This window comes from Cervus elaphus, chromosome 4 (genome assembly GCF_910594005.1).
Source record: "Cervus elaphus chromosome 4, mCerEla1.1, whole genome shotgun sequence".
Taxonomy (NCBI): Eukaryota; Metazoa; Chordata; class Mammalia; order Artiodactyla; family Cervidae; genus Cervus; species Cervus elaphus.
In genome coordinates, this window is record NC_057818.1 from 64,465,916 (window position 1) to 64,484,805 (window position 18,890).

The window sequence follows — 18,890 nt, forward strand, 5'->3', positions numbered from 1 at the left end:
ACGGGGAAGGCACAGAGAGCAGGCGCAGCTTTTCGTTCCGCGCTTCTGTAGAACACCCGAGGGCTGGAACCTCGCGCAGCGCGGGGCGCGCTCCATATAGAACAGCCGGGAGCCTGAGCAGCGCAGACGGAGAAAGCAGCGACAGCCCCTCCCGGCGGCGCCAGCCCCTCCCGGCAGCGTCAGCCCCTCCCGGCAGCGCCAGCCCGTCCCTGCGGCGCAAGCCCGTCCCCACAGTGCTAGCCCCTCCCTGCAGCGCCAGCCCATCCCCGCAGCGTCAGCCCCTCCCCGCAGAGCCAGCCCCTCCCCGCAGAGCGACGGAACTAGCTATCTGAATAAGAGTCCACCTCCGCCCGCCTGTGTCAGGGCGGAAATGAGGCTCTGAAGAGACCGGCAAACAGAAGCCAAATAAACAAAGGGAACCGCCTCAGAAGGGACTGGTGCAACAGATTAAAATCCCTCTAGAAAACACCGACTACACTGGAAGGGGCCTGTAGATATCGAGAAGTGTAAGCTGGAACGAGGAGCTATCTGAAACTGAGCCGAACCCACACTGACCGCAACAGCTCCAGAGAAACTCCTAGATATAATTTTACTTTTTTCTCTCTTTTTTTTTTTATTTTTTCTTTTTTTATTTTTTCTTTTTTATTTTTTCTCTTTTATTTTCCTTTAAAATCCCCTATTACTCCCCCATTACTCCTTAACTTTCATTTCCATAGATTTTTATGAATTTTTTAATTAGGGGAAAAAATATTTTTTTTTCTTTCTTTTTCTCTTTTTCCTTTTTTTTTTCTTTTTTTTTTTCTTCTTCTTTTTTTTTTCTTTCCTTTTTCTCTTCTATTCTCTATTTTTCTTTTTCTCTTATTTCTTTTGAAGTCCTCTAGTACTCCTCTACTACTCCTTAATTTTCATTATCAATACACTATAACCTTACAAAAAAAAAAAAAAGAAGAGAAGCCTTATTTTTAAACCAAAGATTATTCTCTCCCAATCTTGACTCTCTGTTTTCTACCTCAGAACACCTCTATTTCCTCTTTTCCTCTTCTCTTCCCAATCCAATTCTGTGAATCTTTGTAGGTGACTGGGCTACGGAGAACACTCTGGGAACAGACAGCTGCATAGAGATCTGTCTCTCTCCTCTTGAGTCCCCCTTTTTCTCCTCCTGCTCATCTCTATCTCCCTCCTCCCTCTCCTCTTCTTCATGTAACTCTGTGAACCTCTCTGGGTGTCACTAACGGGGGAGAATCTTTTCGCCATTAACCTAGAAGTTTTCTTATCAGTGCTGTATAGTTGGAGAAGTCCTGAGACTACAGGAAGAATAAAACTGAAATCCAGAGGCAGGAGACTTAAGCCCAAAACCTGAGAACACCAGAAAACTCCTGACTACATGGAACTTTAAGTAATAAGTGACTGTCCAAAAGCCTCCATACCTACACTGAAACCAACCACCACCCAAGAGCCAATAAGTTTTAGAGCAAGACATACCACGCAAATTCTCCAGCAACGCAGGAACATAGCCGTGAACGTCAACATACAGGCTGCCCAAGGACACACCTAACACATAGACCCATCTCAAAACTCATTACTGGGCACTCCATTGCTCTCCAAAGAGAAGAAATCAAATTGCACGCACTAATACACTGACGCAAGCTTCCCTAACCAGGAAACCTTGACAAGCCAATCGTCTAACCCCACCCACTGGGTTAATCCTCCACAATAAAAAGGAACCACAGACTTGCAGAATACAGAAAGCCCACTCCAGACACAGCAATCTAAACAAGATGAAAAGGCAAAGAAATACCCAACAGGTAAAGGAACATGAAAAATGCCCACCAAGTCAAACAAAAGAGGAGGAGATAGGGAATCTACCTGAAAAAGAATTTAGAATAATGAATATGATAAATGATCCAAAATCTTGAAAACAAAATGGAGTTACAGATAAATAGCCTGGAGACAAAGATTGAAAAGATACAAGAAATGTTTAATAAAGACCTAGAAGAAATAAAAAACAGTCAATTAAAAATGAATAATGCAATGAATGAGATCAAAAACACTTTGGAGGGAACCAAGAGTAGAATAATGGAAGCAGAAGATAGGATAAGTGAGATAGAAGATAAAATGGTGGAAATAAATGAAGCAGAGAGGAAAAAAGGATCAAAAGAAATGAGGACAACCTCAGGGACCTCTGGGACAATGTGAAATGCCCCAACATTCGAATCATAGGAGTTCCAGAAGAAGAAGACAAAAAGAAAGGCCATGAGAAAATACTCGAGGAGATAATAGCTGAAAACTTCCCTAAAATGGGGAAGGAAATAGCCACCCAAGTCCAAGAAGCCCAGAGAGTCCCAAACAGGATAAACCCAAGGCAAAACACCCCAAGACACATATTAATCAAATTAACAAAGATCAAACACAAAGAACAAATATTAAAAGCAACAAGGGAAAAACAACAAATAACACACAAAGGGATCCCCATAAGGATAACAGCTGATCTATCAATAGAAACCCTCCAGGCCAGAAGGGAATGGCAGGACGTACTGAAAGTAATGAAAGAGAATAACCTACAACCTAGATTACTGTATCCAGCAAGGATCTCATTCAGATATGAAGGAGAATTCAAAAGCTTTACAGATAAGCAAAAGCTGAGAGAATTCAGCACCACCAAACCAGCTCTTCAACAAATGCTAAAGGATCTTCTCTAGACAGGAAATGCAGAAAGGTTGTATAAACGTGAACCCAAAACAACAAAGTAAATGGCAACGGGACCACACCTATCAATAATTACCATAAATGTAAATGGGTTGAATGCCCCAACCAAAAGACAAAGATTGGCTGAATGGATACAAAAACAAGACCCCTATATATGCTGTCTACAAGAGACCCACCTCAAAGCAAGAGACACATACAGACTAAAAGTGAAGGGCTGGAAAAAAATATTTCATGCAAACGGAGACCAAAAGAAAGCAGGAGTCGCAATACTCATATCAGATAAAATAGACTTTCAAATAAAGGATGTGAAAAGAGACAAAGAAGGACACTATATAATGATCAAAGGATCAATCCAAGAAGAAGATATAACAATTATAAATATATATGCACCCAACATAGGAGCACCGCAATATGTATGGCAAACACTAACGAGTATGAAAGAGGAAATTAATAGTAACACAATAATAGTGGGAGACTTTAATACCCCACTCACAACTATGGATAGATCAACTAAACAGAAAATTAACAAGGAAACACAAACCTTAAATGACACAATGGACCAGCTAGACCTAATTGATATCTATAGGACATTTCACCCCAAAACAATCAACTTCACCTTTTTCTCAAGTGCACATGGAACCTTCTCCAGAATAGATCACATCCTGGGCCATAAATCTGGTCTTGGAAAATTCAAAAAAATTGAAATCATTCCAGTCATCTTTTCTGACCACAGTGCAGTAAGATTAGATCTCAATTACAGGAAAAAAAATTGTTAAAAATTCAAACATATGGAGGCTAAATAACACGCTTCTGAATAACCAACAAATCATAGAAGAAATCAAAAAAGAAATCAAAATATGTATAGAAATGAATGAAAATGAAAACACAACAACCCAAAACCTATGGGACACTGTAAAAGCAGTGCTAAGGGGAAGGTTCATAGCATTACAGGCTTACATCAAGAAACAAGAAAAAAACCAAATAAATAACCTAACTCTACACCTAAAGCAACTAGAGAAGGAAGAACTGAAGAACCCCAGGGTTAGCAGAAGGAAAGAAATCTTAAAAATTAAGGCAGAAATAAATGCAAAAGAAACTAAAGAGACCATAGCAAAAATCAACAAAGCTAAAAGCTGGTTTTTTGAAAAAATAAACAAAATTGACAAACCATTAGCAAGACTCATTAAGAAACAAAGAGAGAAGAACCAAATTAACAAAATTAGAAATGAAAATGGAGAGATCACAACAGACAACACTGAAATACAAAGGATCATAAGAGACTACTACCAGCAGCTCTATGCCAATAAAATGGACAACTTGGATGAAATGGACAAATTCTTAGAAAAGTATAACTTTCCAAAACTGAACCAGGAAGAAATAGAAGATCTTAACAGACCCATCACAAGCAAGGAAATCGAAACTGTAATAAAAAATCTTCCAGCAAACAAAAGCCCAGGGCCAGATGGCTTCACAGCTGAATTCTACCCAAAATTTAGAGAAGAGCTAACACCTATCTTACTCAAACTCTTCCAGAAAATTGCAGATGAAGGTAAGCTTCCAAACTCATTCTATGAGGCCACCATCACCCTAATTCCAAAACCAGACAAAGATGCCACCAAAAAAAGAAAACTACAGGCCAATATCACTGATGAACATAGATGCAAAAATCCTTAACAAAATTCTAGCAAACAGAATCCAACAACATATTAAAAAAAATCATACACCATGACCAAGTGGGCTTTATCCCAGGAATGCAAGGATTCTTTAATATCCGCAAATCAATCAATGTAATACACCACATTAACAAATTGAAAGATAAAAATCATATGATTATCTCAATAGATGCAGAGAAAGCCTTTGACAAAATTCAACACTCATTTATGATTAAAACTCTCCAAAAAGCAGGAATAGAAGGAACATACCTCAACATAATAAAAGCTATATATGACAAACCCACAGCAAGCATCACCCTCAATGGTGAAAAATTGAAAGCATTTCCCCTGAAATCAGGAACAAGACAAGGGTGCCCACTCTCACCACTACTATTCAACATAGTGTTGGAAGTTTTGGCCACGGCAATCAGAGCAGAAAAAGAAGTAAAAGGAATCCAGATAGGAAAAGAAGAAGTAAAACTCTCACTGTTTGCAGATGACATGATCCTCTACATAGAAAACCCTAAAGACTCTACCAGAAAATTACTAGAGCTAATCAATGAATATAGTAAAGTTGCAGGATATAAAATTAACACACAGAAATCCCTTGCATTCCTATATACTAACAATGAAAAAACAGAAAGAGAAATTAAGGAAACAATACCATTCACCATTGCAACAAAAAGAATAAAATACTTAGGAGTATATCTACCTAAAGAAACAAAAGACCTATACATAGAAAACTATAAAACACTGATGAAAGAAATCAAAGAGGACACAAACAGATGGAGAAACATACCGTGTTCATGGATTGGAAGAATCAATATTGTCAAAATGGCTATTCTACCCAAAGCAATCTATAGATTCAATGCAATCCCTATCAAGTTACCAACGGTATTTTTCACAGAACTAGATCAAAGAATTTCACAATTTGTATGGAAATACAAAAAACCTCGAATAGCCAAAGTAATCTTGAGAAAGAAGAATGGAACGGGAGGAATCAACCTGCCTGACTTCAGACTCTACTACAAAGCCACAGTCATCAAGACAGTGTGGTACTGGCACAAAGACAGAAATATAGATCAATGGAACAGAATAGAAAGCCCAGAGATAAATCCACGGACCTATGGACACCTTATCTTTGACAAAGGAGGCAAGAATATACAATAGAAAAAAGACAACCTCTTTAACAAGTGGTGCTGGGATAACTGGTCAACCACTTGTAAAAGAATGAAACTAGAACACTTTCTAACACCATACACAAAAATAAACTCAAAATGGATTAAAGATCTAAATGTAAGACCAGAAACTATAAAACTCCTAGAGGAGAACATAGGCAAAACACTCTCCGACATAAATCACAGCAGGATCCTCTATGACCCACTTCCCAGAATATTGGAAATAAAAGCAAAACTAAACAAATGGGACCTAATGAAACTTAAAAGCTTTTGCACAACAAAGGAAACTATAAGCAAGGTGAAAAGACAGCCCTCAGATTGGGAGAAAATAATAGCAAATGAAGAAACAGACAAAGGATTAATCTCAAAAATATACAAGCAACTCCTGCAGCTCAATTCCAGAAAAATAAATGACCCAATCAAAAAATGGGCCAAAGAACTAAACAGACATTTCTCCAAAGAAGACATACAGATGGCTAACAAACACATGAAAAGATGCTCAACATCACTCATTATTAGAGAAATGCAAATCAAAACCACAATGAGGTACCATTACTCGCCAGTCAGGATGGCTGCTATCCAAAAGTCTACAAGCAATAAATGCTGGAGAGGGTGTGGAGAAAAGGGAACCCTCTTACACTGTTGGTGGGAATGCAAACTAGTACAGCCGCTATGGAAAACAGTGTGGAGATTTCTTAAAAAACTGGAAATAGAACTGCCATATGACCCAGCAATACCACTTCTGGGCATACACACTGAGGAAACCAGATCTGAAAGAGACACATGCACCCCAATGTTCATCGCAGCACTGTTTATAATAGCCAGGACATGGAAGCAACCTAGATGTCCATGAGCAGATGAATGGATAAGGAAGCTGTGGTACATATACACCATGGAATATTACTCAGCAGTTAAAAAGAATTCATTTGAACCAGTCCTAATGAGATGGATGAAACTGGAGCCCCTTATACAGAGTGAAGTAAGCCAGAAAGATAAAGAACATTACAGCATACTAACACATGTATATGGAATTTAGAAAGAAGGTAACGATAACCCTATATGCAAAACAGAAAAAGAGACACAGAAATACAGAACAGACTTTTGAACTCTGTGGGAGAATGTGAGGGTGGGATATTTCAAAAGAACAGCATGTATACTATTTATGGTGAAACAGATCACCAGCCCAGGTTGGATGCATGAGACAAATGCTCGGGCATGGTACACTGGGAAGACCCAGAGGAATCGGGTGGAGAGGGAGGTGGGAGGGGGGATCGGGATGGGGAATAAGTGTAAATCTATGGCTGATTCATATCAATGTATGACAAATAAATAAATAAATAAAAATTAAAAAAAAAAAAAAGATGGTTTCATCAACAATAGTGCTCAGACAAGTATACATCCACATGCAAATAAATAAACCTGGACCAATACTTCACAGTTAAAACAAACAAACAAAAAATAATGGAAGCTTCAATTACGACATGTAATCCCCACACTGGTGGTCTCTGGCCAGTGTTTTAGCAATTGTGTCACTTGTTGTATGTCAGAATCTTGTCCACTCACTAACCCCTCGCTAACTCGCTCAGCCCTCCCCTCTGACTCCAAATTTTCTCCTTCTGTGAGACGTGGTGCTTTTGACCTCTTACAGCATCCTTCCCTTTCCTGCCTTGGTGCTCAGTCTTCCCAGAAAACAAACTCCTTGGGATCCTATTCCATCCCTTTGTGCAAGGCTGGCTGCAGACACGATATCTGTTCAATGCCTTTGTTGTTTGAATTCACATCAGAGATTGTAAGCTCCCCTTCTCCTGGTTGGGGTCCAGCTGGGCTTCAGGGGTCCCCCACAATGGAGTGTCTCAGGTCAGGTGCAGGCTGTGGGGAATTGAGTCATGTAAGAAAACTGTGTGGGAGGAGGAGTGTGAGTGGGTCCCCTGTTCTACTTAGGGTCCTTGATGATTAATGAATTCAAGTGTCCCTGGAAATAATCAAGAAACACAATAGAGATGGAAAGGTTTTATTTGACTCACACTGAGGACTACAGCTTAGGAGGCAGCCTCCCCGAGAGCTCTGAGGAACTGCTCTGCTGAAGCATGGTTTCCAGCACAGTCTTACACCTCATGCAAACAAAACTCACACATCAACACAACAGGGTGTATTCCTTCAAGGTTTCAAAAGACACAGACTTAGTACATAGAGAGTGAGACAGCAGGACTCTGGTTTCTGGGAAGGGAACCTTATATCTTCCAGGCAGTGTTAACCCGGACACCATGAGAAGGGATTTGCTCATTCTGATCTTCAAAACAGATTTTCTTTACCTCAATGGTTAAAGCAGATGAGCTGTGAGGGTCTGACAGGCTGTCTTAGTTCACACACAGTTCAGGCTGAACCATGGATGAGCCAGAATGACTTCCCCATTCCTCAATATGTGAACATCTTCCCCATCACAATTCAGTTCAGTTCACTTCAGTGGCTCAGTCGTGTCTGACTCTTTGCGACCCAATGAACCGCAGCATGCCAGGCCTCCCTGTCCATCACCAACTCCTGGAGTCCACACAAACCCATGTCCATTGAGTCGGTGATGCCATCCACCCATCTCATCCTCTGTCGTTCCCTTCCCCTCCTGCCCTCAATCTTTCCCAGCATCAGGGTCTTTTCAAATGAGTCAGCTCTTCACATCAGGTAGCCAAAATATTGGAGTTTCAGCTCCATCATCAGTTCTTCCAGTGAACATCCAGGACCAATCTCCTTTAGGAACAAGCAGATAAAAATCTTAGAACCACATGATCCAGCAATTCTACCTCTGAGGATATACCCAGGAGAATTGAAATCATACCCCAGAAGAAATATTTGTACACTCATGTTCATAGCAGTTTTATTCACAATATTTAAATCATGAAAGGAACCCGAGTATCCATTGACCAAAGAATAGGTAAGCCAAATATGGTGTATACCAATAACAAAGTATTATTCAGCATTTAAAAAGAAGGGAAGGGACTTCCCTGGTGGTCTAGTGGTTAAGAATCTTCCTGGCAATGCAGCATATGTGGGTTCAATCCCCAGTCAGGGAATGAAGATCCCACATGCCCCAGAGCAAGTCTGAGAGCTGCAACTAAATAAAGCTTGCCAGCTGCAACAAGGACTCAGCACAGCCAAAAATTTTTTAAATGTTTTTTAAAAATGGAATATAATATAAACTACAATGCAAATAACCTAGTGGACATTGGGGTAAGTAAAAGAAGTGTGACAAGAAATAACAAATGCTATATGATTCCATTTACATGGAGTAAATGGTCATATTCATAGAGACAGAAAGTAGAGTGGTGATTGACAGGAACTGGGAAAGAAGAAAGGGGAAATTTTGTTGCATGGGTAGAGTTTCAGTTTTGCCAGATGAAAAAAGTCCCAGAGTTTGGTTACACAAAATGTGAATGAACTTCACATGACCAAACTGCACACTTAAATATGGCTAAAATGGTAAATGTAATGCAATATGTATATTAAGATAAAAAAAATTGAGAACTTCCCCCAAGGGTAACCACAGAGAGTCAAGAGCTGATAGCAACACGGCAGATGCTCCCCACCCGCCCAGCCCCATCCCCACCCCTACAACCCCGGGGATGAGGGCTGCCTTCTGTGCTCAGGACTCCCCGCTTCAGTTCTTGGAGATATCTCAGCTCCAGCCCCACATGGCTTAACCTCAGCCTCCCTGACTGACCCTGTGCTCCAGGCTCTGCTCCAAGGATCCAGTAAGTCTCGGGTCACCCTCTTCTGTGGGAGACTGAGTGCTGAGTTCACACTCTCCCAAAGAGGCCTCTGCAACCCCAGAGTGCAGTGGGGTCAGCCTCTCTCTAGCCTGAGGGTGGATAGACCCGTTTATTAGTTGAAAGGAGGAGGAGTTGAGAACTGTTGTGTTTGTGAGAGAAGGGGTGTGGGCGGGGGTTTTGATCAAGTCTGGAGGTTGGGAGACTCTTTTTAGACTGATGTTCAAACGATATGAAAGAATACCTTTAGGAAAGGCAGAAGGGATAGTTATGGAGTTTGGGATGGACATGCAGACACTGATATACTTAAAATGGATAAACAACAAGGACATACTGTAGACACAGGGAACTCTGCTCAATGTTATTTGGCAGCCTGAATGGGAGGGGAGTTTGGGAGAGAATGGATACATGTATATGTGTGTGTATATATATATATACACACATATATATATGAGTCCCTTTGGTTGAGTCCTTTTGCAGTCCACCTGAAACTATCACAACACTATTTTTTATAAACTTTTTATAAGTATTTTAATAAAATTTTATTATTATAAACTTTTATATAGGGTTTCCATTAGGTGAATCACTGGTTTCAGTCTCCTGTATACTGTTGGCCCTCCAAATTTAAGGGTTCCTCCTCTGTGGATTTTGGGGAAACTGTATCAATGTGAACAACTGCGGATTTGGGTATGTGTAGAGGACTACTGCATGGTAATTTATATTAAGTAATTTTTGTTTTTTCTACACCTGGGAACTCTGTGAAGCTGGCTGTATTATTTATCATTGGCATCAATTTCTTAGATGGTTGTGAGATACTCATGACATAAATTAACCATCTTAATGATTTTAAGTGTACAGCGGGGGAAGAAGAGAGGGGACAGGTTGAGGAAGTAACACAGACATGTATACACTGTCATGCGTGAAATAGATAGCTAGTGGGAAGCTGCCACTAGCAGCTAGGGGAGCCCAGTCTGACCCTCTGTGATGACCTAGAGGGGTGGGATGGGGGGATGGGAGGGAAGGTCAAGAGGGAGAGGAACACATATATACTTACAGCTGATTCATGTTGTTGTACAGCCAAAACCAGCACAACATAGTAAAGCAATTATCCTCCAATAAAATTTTTTTAAAGTATACAGTTCAATAATGTTAAGTGTATTTACATTGTTGTGCAGCCAATCTCTAGATCATTTTTAATCCTGTAAAACTAAAACTTTGACCCCATTTTATGATAACTCTCCACTTCCCCCTTCACCCCAGCCCCTTGAAAACCACCATCCTGCTTTCTGTCTCTATAATTTGATAACTCTTGCAAGTTCACGGAAGTGGAATCATGCAGTATTTGTCTTCTTGTTATTGGCTGAGGTTACTTAGCATAATATCCTCAAGGTTCCTCCATGTTGTAGCACACATCAGAATTTCCTGTCTTTTTAAGGCTGCATAATATTCCACTGTGTATATAGATCACATGGTGCTTATCCATTCTTTCATAGAAGGACATTTGGGTTGCTTCCAACTTTCAGCTATTGTGATAACACTCTTTTGAACACGAGTGTACAAATATCTCTTTGAGATCCTATTTTCCATTCTTTGGGGTATACACCCATAGGGGGAATGGATCACATGGTAAATCAACCCACTTTTACCTTTTGGAGGAATGCCACAACAGATGCACCATTTAACGTGCACAAGGATTCATCAGCAGAACATAATCTAGAAGAAAATGGAGGTCCGCTGAAGTGAATGACTTCTTCAAAGGCACAGGAGTGTTGAGGAAGCCAATATTCTAATAATATTCTCCTGGGTTCTTAACCTTGCTCTTAACCATGATGCTGGGCTTGGACTTAAGAGTATTGGAAGAGAGAGCCCCCTGAAGGTAACTCGTGGTCACTGGGTCATCCTAGCCCTGCAGAGCCATGTGGTGAGGAGACATTTCAGGCCTCAACGGAGCAGGAAACAGAGTCCTGTCATTTCTGATTCAGAATGAAGGTTGGTCCCCCTCCCTCCAAGCAGTTGGGAGACCTCTCTGGTTTGATGCTATGACAGAGCTAGTCTAGAGTCTGTCCCTCCTACAAATTCTATCTCACTCTGCCCAAAGCAGAGTTCCTATTCCATGTCACTCTGCAAGCAACAAAACAGGAAGCTCTCAGTTTTCAGGATCCTTGGTAAAAAATTATGCAGAGTCTGGGCTCTTTGATTACCAAGCTCCTAAAACAGTCACTTCACATGTATCAAAGAGGGATGAAATAATGATGATGACAATCTTCCCTGCATTATACAGGAAAGGAGGGAAAAGGTGGTATGTAGTTTGTGAAAACTCAGAAAAATTATTATGTTCCAGAGCTGGTTGATTTCAATTAAAAAATCATATTCTTAACCATTCGTTTATTAAACTGTTCATTTATTCATTCATGCATCCTCAGTCATGTCTGAATTTTGGTGACCCCTTGGACTGTAGCCTGCCAGGCTCCTCTGTCCATGGACTTTTCCAGGCAAGAATCCTGGAGTGGGTTGCCATTTTGTCTCCTGCATCTCCTGCCTTGGTAGGCAGAGTCTTTACCACTGAGCCACGTGGGAAGCCCCTTTTATCCACTCAACTTATACCAGTTAAGCAGCTTCTGTGTATCACCACTGCATTTGAGGCTTTTTCTTCCCAAGAAGCAGAAAACTTATCTAGCTTCTTCAGCTGGTCTAATAATTAAATTGATGTGAGACAAATCAACAAATTTAATTTGCTATGTATGTGAAATTGTGAAAGTGAAAGTCACTCAGTCGTGTCGGACATTTTGTGACCCCGAATTCTCCAGGCCAGAATACTAGAGTGGGTAGCCTTTCCCTTCTCCAGGGGATCTTCCCAATCCAGGGATCGAACTTGGGTCTCCTGCATTGCAGGCGTATTCTCTACCAGCTGAGCCACAAGGAAAGCCCAAGAATACTGGAGTGGGTAGCCTTTCCCTTCCCCAGGGGATCTTCCTGACCCAGGAATCAAACTGGGGTCTCCTGCATTGCAGGCAGATTCTCCTGCAATGCAGGCGGATTGTTATGTATGAGAGCCCCATAAAAACTTGAGGCTTCAGAGAGTCAAGCAAGGGAGGCTTATATGGTATCATGAGTTTAACATAAAAAGGAAAGAATCTGGGGCTTCAAAGGGGAGGAAGACGGCTCAAAGGAAGATGGGAAGAGCAAATGCTCGGTGAACAAATATTGTTGTTTGTACTCCAAGCAGGGAAGACTTCCTGAGTTTAAACAGTTGTATATTATCAAGTGTGAAATAGATCGCCAGTCCAGGTTGGATGCATGGGACAAGTGCTCAGGGCTGGTGCACTGGAATGACCCAGAGAGATGGGATGGGGAGGGAGGTGGGAGGGGGGTTCAGGATGGGGAACACATGTAAATCCATGGCTGATTCATGTCAATCTATGGCAAAAACCACTACAATATTGTAAAGTAATTAGCCTCCAACTAATAAAAATAATTAGGAAAAAAATAAAAAAATAAAAAGTTGTCTCGTAATAGCTCTCTTCCTGGCATAGGTCCCCTAATCCAATTATTTAGAACAGTTAAGGGAGAGGCAAGGAGTTTCTCCAGAGTCTGCTGGGTCTTAACTGCCTTCAGCTCAAAACAGTATATCCACCAAAGGGGTACATTTGAGGAGATAGAATCCACTCCATCACGCAACCTTTCCAGTAATTTTGAATCATATTAAAAGATGTATTTATGTTTAAGGAACCAAAGCTCAGAGACAGAGAACTTGATCAATGTGTCCTTTTACCACCTGCTCCCCATTACTCCATTGCTCCACGGAATTGGACTCCCAGGATCAAGGGCAGATGGGACTTTTTTTTTTTTTTTTTTTTAAGTAATGTTGTTTAAAGCCTCTTCCCTGATAATTCAGTTGGTAAAGAATTTGCCTGCAATGCAGGAAACCCTGGGTTGATTCCTGGTTTGGGAAGATTCACTGGAGAAGGGATAGGCTAAATTTCTGCTGTACAGATTCAGTGATACATATACATATACACATTCTTTTTCATATTCTTTTCCATTCTGGTTTATCACATGATATTAAATAGAGTTTCCTGGGCTACACAGTTAGGACCTTGTTGTTTAGGATGAACATTCTTAATGACTTTGTGTCTTGCGTTCTCAGCAGATCATATCAACTCCGTCTAGGATGCTGCATCAGTACGTTCGCCAACGTGGTCAGAAGCTGGTCCACAGGCGGCCACTGGAGCCAATAGCGGAGTCTGAGAGTCCTGCAGCTCATCTAAACACACTGGACCTGGTGGGCTTCGGTGTGGCCAGCACCTTGGGAGCAAGTGTGTACATCGTGGCTGGTGCTGTGGCCAAATACATAGCTGGACCAGCGACCATCATCTCCCTCTTGGTGGCTGCCCTGTCTTGTGTGATGTGTGGGCTCTGCTATGCAGAGTTATGGGCCAGGGTACCATGTTCTGGTTCTGTGTATCTCTACAGCTATGCCACCATGGGACAACTGTGGGCCTTCATCATTGGCTAGAACCTCATCCTGTATTTAGTCATTGGTGAGATGATGGAGTGGGGGAAAGCGTGGGTCTTAAGATCAGGAAGCAGGGAGGGAGGAGGATTGGGATCTTCTCTCATTCACACTTTGTTATCTACCTTGTGTGGGAGGTGGATAACATTGGCAGGAAAACCCCACAACTTCATTGTACTCAGGTCTATCCTGTTTCTTTGAATGATGATCCAGGAAACCAGAAGGAAAAGGAACTGTAGGGAGTGGATGAGAGGGAGGCATGGCCCACAGGCTCATCCATTCACCATATTGAAGTTTTTGGTCAGCTGTTGTCTTTGTGGGATTTTCCTTTACCACATGATTTAAAAATTGCAGCTCTCATCTCCCAGCCTCCCTGGTCCCACTTTTCTGTGTTCTTTTCTTGCATAACATTGATCTTCTCCTAATTATACCAAATAGTGACCTATTTTGTGAGTTATCTGGGTCTGCTCTTCCCACCCCAGGAGGAGAAACTCTTTGAGATTAGGTACTTTGTCTTTCTTTCATAACATATCCCACGGCACATAGTCAAGAATCAATTTATCCTTGTTAATGAATATTCTTCTGCCTCTACAGGCACTGCCAGTTTGTCCAAAGTGTGGAGCATCACCTTTGACAGCCTGATTGGAAATCACATCTCTCAGGCGTTAGAGGAGACTTTCTCTCCATATATGCCCTCTTTCCTGGCCACGTTCCCAGACTTTGTTGCTCTGGCCCTGTTGCTGGTGATGATCGGTGAGAAGGGGACAGAGATAGGATGAGAAGAGTGGGGTGTGAAGAAGGAGCTGGGGATGGAAAGGCTTGGGTGAAGAATGAGGGGGGTTAGGACTCGAAGGAAAGGTGGAAGGAAAGGTGGCAACACTGTTGCTTTTTATTCTCGGCACCGTTGACAATTCGGGCTGGATCATTCTTGGTGTGGGGGGTTGTCCTATGCATTGTAAGGTTTTTAAAAAATCAGTGTTGAGTGTGGAGTAGCAAACATTCCAAGCCTTTACTCACTAGACACCAGTGATGCCCTCCCTGCCCCCAGATTCTGACACCCAGAAAGTCTCCAGACAGTGCCAACTAGTTGGGAGGCAAAATCACCCCTGCTGAGAATCATTGACTTAGACCAACAAGCTTCCTCCTCTGTATTGAGACCAAAGATAATTTTCTTTTTCAGTTGAAAGGAACTCCTCATAGCATAAAATTAATAATTGTATTGTTCCCTCCCGGCTTTATTTAGATATATTTGACATACAGCACTGAATAAATTAAAGTTACACAACCCAGTGATTTCATAGACATATACTGTGAGATACGAAATCAACCATCTGAAAGTGTACAGTTCAGTGGCACTTAGTACATTCACCATGTTGTGCAACCATCATCCCCATCTACTTTCAAACATGTTTATCTCCCCAAAAGGAAACACTGATCCCGGTACTCATTGAGCAGGCACTATCGGTCCGCCACCTTGTCGCAGTCTGCAACTTCCCGCCTCTGGCAACCATTAGTCTCCTTTCTCTCTCTATGGATTTGTTTATTTTGAGTGCTTCATATTCCATCTATCCCATAGGAGTAATGCTTCTGGGACCTCACGCATCACCGCTGATCATCATAGTGTTCACAGGCATCAACATTTTTGTTCCAATCTTCACGATCATCTCTGGCTTCATTAAGGGAGACCTGCACAACTGGCAGCTCACAGAACAGGACTACAGACTGAACACATCCGGATCCAGTGACATCTATAGGTTAGGAGGCTATGACCCTTGGCCAGAGAAATGCTTGTGAAGTGGGGGAGGTGGCAGTGCAGAGCTGGGAAGACAGTAGAGACTAGAGAGATCTGGGCTGGTGAATCCACAAGATCAGATGATGGGAGTGCTGGAGCCCAGGGCTTGTGGTATGAAGGGAGGAATCCAGTAGAGATGACTGAACACACGCCACCCATGTTCTTCCTCATTCCTTCTCTCACCATAGCTTGGGCCCTCTCGGTTCTGGAGGGTTTGTGCCCTTTGGCTTTGATGGGATTCTCCGAGGAGCAGCCCTATGCTTCTACTCATTTGTTGGTTTTGATGGCATCGTCATGAAAGGTAACATGGTTATTGTGGGTGCCATCAGGGGCTTGGGCACAGTTTCAGCTGCCCTTGGGCACAGGGGTTGGTAGATGGTTAACCTGCTTTGGAAGATGCAAGAGGAAAGGGGATTTTTTTCTTCTTTTTGCTTTCACTCCAGTGTGTTTTCCTGACCCAGTACTTCCACCCATCCTGCAGGGAGAGAAGCCCGAAATCCTCAGCGTTCCATCACTTTGAGCATGGTGATCTCCATCTTCATTGGCTTTTTGGCGTACTCTGGTGTCTCAGCATCAGTCACCCTCATGGTGCCCTACTACCAGATTCATCCTTTCAGCCCCTTACCACAGGCTTTTCTCCACGTCGGGTGGGACCCTGCTGGATACGTCATGGCTGTTGTCTTCTTGTGTGCTCTTTTATACAGGTCAGTGCCATGGTTTTCTCCCTGTCTACTGTCAGATTCTTAGGTATCTGTCCCTTGGTATGGGGGACAAGAGAGCAAGACACCTTACCCCATGTAGACAAGGGAGGAGATGGCCTAGGCTATCCCTTCTCTCCAAGTCCGCACATGTGTTTCCATTTTCTCTTCCAGCCTCCTGGGCACCATATTTTACATGTCTCAGTTGATCTGTGCAATGGCCAAGGACGGGCTCCTTTTCCGGGGCCTTGCCCAGATCCATGCCCGCACCGGCACCCCTGTCATGGCCATTATGTCTTCTGTAAACCTCGCAGGTGAATAAATGAAACACACTCCTTCTCCAATCAATTTCCTTAACTTGGATTTTTCTAGTGGTTTCTCATCCCACCTTCTCCCCCTTGTTCCTGCCCTCATTCTAGCCATCATGGTGTTACTCTTGGACCTCCGTCATATTGTGGAACTCATGTTAACTGGGATCATGCTTGCTTATACCCTCGCGACTTTTTCTGTGCTTATCCTCAGGTAAGACTCTACTACACCTTGACTGGGAGTCTTGGACCCCTAGGGGTTGATGGGGAGGTAATCCTCTCTGGTTTCATGCTGCCTTCTATTTCTGGTTAAGGCAAGAAAGAGATGAATAGATTGTCTGATGTTGGGTTAGTAGAGACTGCTGTTATTATTGCCTTGGTACCTCTATTCAGGTACCAACCAGACCCGAAGGAGAAAACAGGGGAGGAAACTGAGATGGAGCCTAAAGCTGAAGAAAGTCTTTTGGACTCTGTACCTGAAGCAGGAACCTCAAATGTTCTAAAGAGTCTGTGGTTCCCTACCAGCACCATCTCCACCCAGAAATCTGGCCAGATTATCTATGGATGTGCCTTCCTGCTTGGTGAGCAGTGGGATTTCTTTTTTTGCATTCTGAAATTAACAGGATGGGGTGGGATTCTGTGTCTTTGGGAGCTGAGGAATCTCGTAGCTATGATGGCCCTTCCTGATGTGGGCAGCCTGGGGACCCGAGGTCCTGACATCTTTGTCTTCTGGGTCCAGCCTGTTCTCCACATTGACTCTTGCAGTTCTCCTGCTGATAATCCTGAGTGTGATCCTGGCCCAGTGGCCCAGCCAAGTGTTCTCTGGAGACCCCGTGCTCACAACAGTGGCTGTGCTGATGTTGCTGCTCATCACTGGGGTCACAGTCATCATCTGGAGACAGCCCCAGAACCCGTCTTCTCTTCACTTCAAGGTAGGTGACCTTATGTGCCCAAAGTGTCCACCTTGAGTGAATGAAGTCTGCATGCTTTGAGGTCTAAACATCCTTCACTGAACAAGGAAATGGGGGAGTTGCTAAAACCAGTGGACCTGTCCCTGATCCACACGCAGTGTTTAAAAATCCAGTCTCAGTAGGAACTGAACACACAGGCTGAGGACTGGTCTTCCTGCCCATTTGGAGTAGTACAGTCTCTCTTTCAGACGTCTGGCCTGTGTTCAGGGATGAACTGACTCTGCCCACAGGCCCCTGCTCTGCCTGTCCTCCCACTGGTGGGCACCTTCATGAACGTTTACTTGATGATGCTGATCACCTCTGGGGCCTGGGCCCTATTTGGAGTCTGGAATGCCATTGGTAAGTTGCTTTCTGGGCTAAAGAGGCCTCTTGGGTACCTGAACCTCTTCCTCTTACTCCATCCCCAAACTGTGTCAGACACCATAATAGAAGGTCTTTTATGACTTAGTGACTAAACAACAACAACTGGGCATTTGTAAGTAGGAAGAGTGCCTACTTCACCTTCTCATTGCCTCCTTTCTCTACTAGGATCTATCATATACTTTGGATATGGGATCCGACACAGCCTGGCAGGGAACAATTATCAACAGCCACCAGCCTCCACCTCCCAGACTTAACAAAAACATCCCCGGTGCTGAGTCATCTTAACCACAGGAAGTAGATGCTGTGTGGAATCCCTCCATGCACTGGAGGATCTGCTGGTTCAAGGGGCACTGTGAGCCTCTGTGGAGTGTGAACATGGGATGCACTGATAGCTGTGTATTCACTAACAGAAGACAAAATGACTTTAATGTTATATAATTTAAAAACATAATACGCATACATGGAAAAGTCTGTGTTCAGCAAGATGAAATTTTCTGTAGAAGAATATAAGTTACAAGACCATGTACAAGAATGTAAGCAGCAACTGGAGGAAGAAGTAAAATACTAATCATCCCAGAAAAAGCTCCTCCTTGTGCCTATTTCCAGCAGAAAGATAGAGATTGTCGCATAGGAAGGAAACTCAGGTCCCTGTGTTGTGTCATGAGTTGCACTTTATGGAGGAGGAAATTGCAACCCACTCCAGTATTCCTGCCTGGAGAATCCCATGGACAGAAGAACCTGGTGGGCTACAGTCTATAGGGTCTCAAAGAGTTAGACATGCCTGAGCAACTTAGGAGCAGCAGCATAATTAATATGCATAAGATACATACATATAATATACTGATTAAAATATATGTGCTCATTGTTTATCTAAATTCAGTGTATCTGGTTGTTTTGTAATATTATTTGCTAAATCTCTCAGCCCTTGGTCTCTATGCATGTTATCTGTAC

General features: G+C 42.7%; 1 protein-coding gene across 1 annotated transcript; it reads left to right on the plus strand.

Moving 5' to 3' along the window:
• Window positions 1–13,465: 13,465 nt before the first annotated feature.
• On the plus strand, window positions 13,466–18,193 carry LOC122692501 (cationic amino acid transporter 3-like). Its single transcript, XM_043900115.1, is given in 11 exon segments — window positions 13,466–13,835; window positions 14,402–14,560; window positions 15,384–15,561; window positions 15,788–15,900; window positions 16,081–16,303; window positions 16,472–16,611; window positions 16,717–16,819; window positions 16,999–17,186; window positions 17,371–17,537; window positions 17,807–17,915; window positions 18,105–18,193. Coding segments are annotated over 11 exon segments (1,839 nt in total).
• Window positions 18,194–18,890: the final 697 nt, after the last annotated feature.